We start from the raw sequence: 2,501 nt of genomic DNA, 5'->3' as shown, positions 1-2,501 counted from the left end.
GTTACTGGTTATCAGCAGCTCGTTTCAATGTTTGGGTCGGACAAGGCTTGGGTCGGCCGTTGACCAGGGGCCAGGCCAGCTGCTCTCTGTTGGTGTGTCAATCAACATCCTGACCGCCAAGCCAGCCTGGCAAGCTGCCTGCCTCGCCTCAGTCCTCCAGCCTCCACAACTCAAAATCCGCCCCTTGCACCGGTCAAAAATAGGACAATACATGCCAGGCACATTCTGGGTCAGGCATATAGCTGCCGGCCACGGCTGTCGCATCTACCAACGACAGAACGGCATCACTCGGCCCACGGCGGCCCCAGTGTGGCCTGAAAAGCTGGGCGCTCTGACACCCTGGAGAGACGGGAGGCCGGGAAACAAGGCGGAAACCGCGGCAGCGCTCAGGGTTGGGGTGGGCGGGACAAGGGCCGCTTCATGTATGCGTGTGGCGTCGGCCGGTGGCAGCGAGCGACTGGCAGCAAGGGAAGGGTCCGGCCGTGCGAGACGATCTGCTTGAAAAAGGGCCCAGCCACAACCGACCCACAGCGATCTTTGCCTGGTCAGCTGCGCGTGCCAGTTTCAGCATGGGAGTGAGGTCCAAAGTGCGACACCCGATGCTCACCTGTTGATGTATGCAATCACGTTTGGCCAGGGCGACAGGTCCACGTGGGGCAGGCACTCTGCGGAAGCATGCAAGGGAGGAGCAGGCGGCAATCAGAGGCAGAAGATGACGCATGAGCACGACTGTGATGAACGACCGCAACGGTGGGTGAGACCGCAAAGGTGTGTTAATCAGTCTGGTTAGATTGCGGCGCAAAAGCGGCACAGAACGAGGGAGGGGCCGCGCAGTCAATAATGGCGCGGGGTGCAGGGGTCTCACCAGGGATGTAGGTCAGGTAAGAGCTGGGGTGGGGGTCGTGTCATTAGTCAAGAGGGGAGGGGTGGCGCAAGGTACAGTTTGAGGCGGCAGCAGCGGGTTGGTGAGCAATTCGAGCGGCAGCACTGTGAAGGCAGGCCCAACAGGATGCCGGCCAGCAGGCAGAGTGCTGCCTTGGGGTCCTGTAAGCCCATCTAAGGGCGCCACTGGCACGGCATGCCGGACATTGGCTGATTGTAAGCACTCTGAGCATTTGATCGGTGCCCACTCACCCCACAGCCACATCCGCCACGCCGAACTTGCCGCCCTCCAGGTAGTCCCTCCCGGCCAGCACCTTGTCCAGGGTGCCAAGCACCTTGGGCATGTCGGCGTCCCTGGGTGGTGTGTGATAACCACCCGGGTTTGGGTGGGCTTTGGGCCTGGGCGAGCAGGCAGGAGGTCTACCCCAAAAACCCCTGGGCCCTCACACAAACGGACCTGTGGCACCTAATCAGCTCTAAATCCATGCCCTGGAGACAGCCAACACCTGCTGTGGCGGGTCGGCTGAACGCTGCCAGCTGCGTGCGTGGCTGCGGCCTGGCTCACCTGACCGACTCTGTGAACACTACCGGCGCCAGCGTCGCGTTGGCGAACAGCACCCACTGCGCCGCCAGCGCGCGCTGCTCCGTGGTGGTCACGCCCGAGGCCTGGGGGAAGCGCTCCGCCAGGTACAGCAGGATGGCGCCGCTCTCAAACTGATTGAAGGGATTGCAAAAGCAGAGAGGCCGTTGTTAACGGTTGCCGAGGGGGGAGTGAAGAGGAGGTGAACGGCGGGTGCGGGGCTCGAGCGGCGAAGAATTAAGATAAGGGCCGGTCCTGAGGGAAGGGGGGGAGTGCGCATCGCTGGTGATCGGGCGTAGTCCCCTGCCTGGGCAGCAGGCCTTGTCGCCGAGGCGTGTGATGGCGCAGGTGGCCCACACCCGGGGTGTGCAGGCGCGGCATATGCTGTGGGCCGGATAGCCGGTTGGGCCAGTCATGGTGAGGCAAGGACCGACACTGGTGATCAAGGCAATTGTGCATGCGCAAGGCGGCCCAAGTGTACCAAGGCGCTCGGCGCACCCACCAGACTCAGATGCCCGTCCTCAAGTGCCGGCACCTGGGGTGTGCACGGCAGATGACTTGATATCCTTGTGATTTACTTTGCCACAACCTGGCCTGGGCGGAGATGCCGCAGGCATGCATCTGCAGCGCAGCGTGCCGCCGCCCCTCAGGACAACTCACTGTGCCAAACGGGAACTTGTCGGTGTACCCCGGGGCCTTGTGCTCCCTGGCCTTGAAGTCCAGGATCACCTCCTCCGCCTGCACACCCAGCTCATGAAGGTACCCTTTTGTTGGGGGGAGGGGGAGATGTTGCCGGGCCATAGTGGTGTGAGTAGGAAGCGAGGAGGAGGAGGTAGGCGGGGAGGAGCTCAGGGAGGAAGCTGTGCGTGCATGGGTGCGTGTGACGCTGGGACTGCTGAAACGATGGTAGTCAACGCGCGAGCGCAGCGTGCGCTTGTTGATGGGTCATTGGGGGACCGCGTATGTGTGTGTGTGTGTGTGTGTGTGTGTGTGTGTGTGTGTGTGTGTGTGTGTGTGTGTGTGTGTGTGTGTGTGTGTG

General features: G+C 62.3%; 1 protein-coding gene across 1 annotated transcript; it reads right to left on the bottom strand.

The window, feature by feature from the left end:
* Positions 1–284: 284 nt before the first annotated feature.
* Positions 285–2,263, bottom strand: MNEG_0725 (glutathione S-transferase; the record flags this gene model as incomplete). Its single annotated transcript, XM_014050795.1, has 7 exons — positions 285–339; positions 608–665; positions 866–888; positions 1,135–1,236; positions 1,448–1,596; positions 1,965–1,997; positions 2,123–2,263. The coding sequence occupies 7 exons, from the start codon at positions 2,261–2,263 to the stop codon at positions 285–287; spliced, it is 561 nt and encodes a 186-aa protein (XP_013906249.1).
* Positions 2,264–2,501: the final 238 nt, after the last annotated feature.

Source organism: Monoraphidium neglectum (assembly GCF_000611645.1).
Source record: "Monoraphidium neglectum strain SAG 48.87 unplaced genomic scaffold scaffold00062, whole genome shotgun sequence".
In the NCBI taxonomy this organism is placed as follows: Eukaryota; Viridiplantae; Chlorophyta; class Chlorophyceae; order Sphaeropleales; family Selenastraceae; genus Monoraphidium; species Monoraphidium neglectum.
Note: the sequence above shows the minus strand (reverse complement) of the source record. Positions and strands in the feature narration are given on the sequence as shown.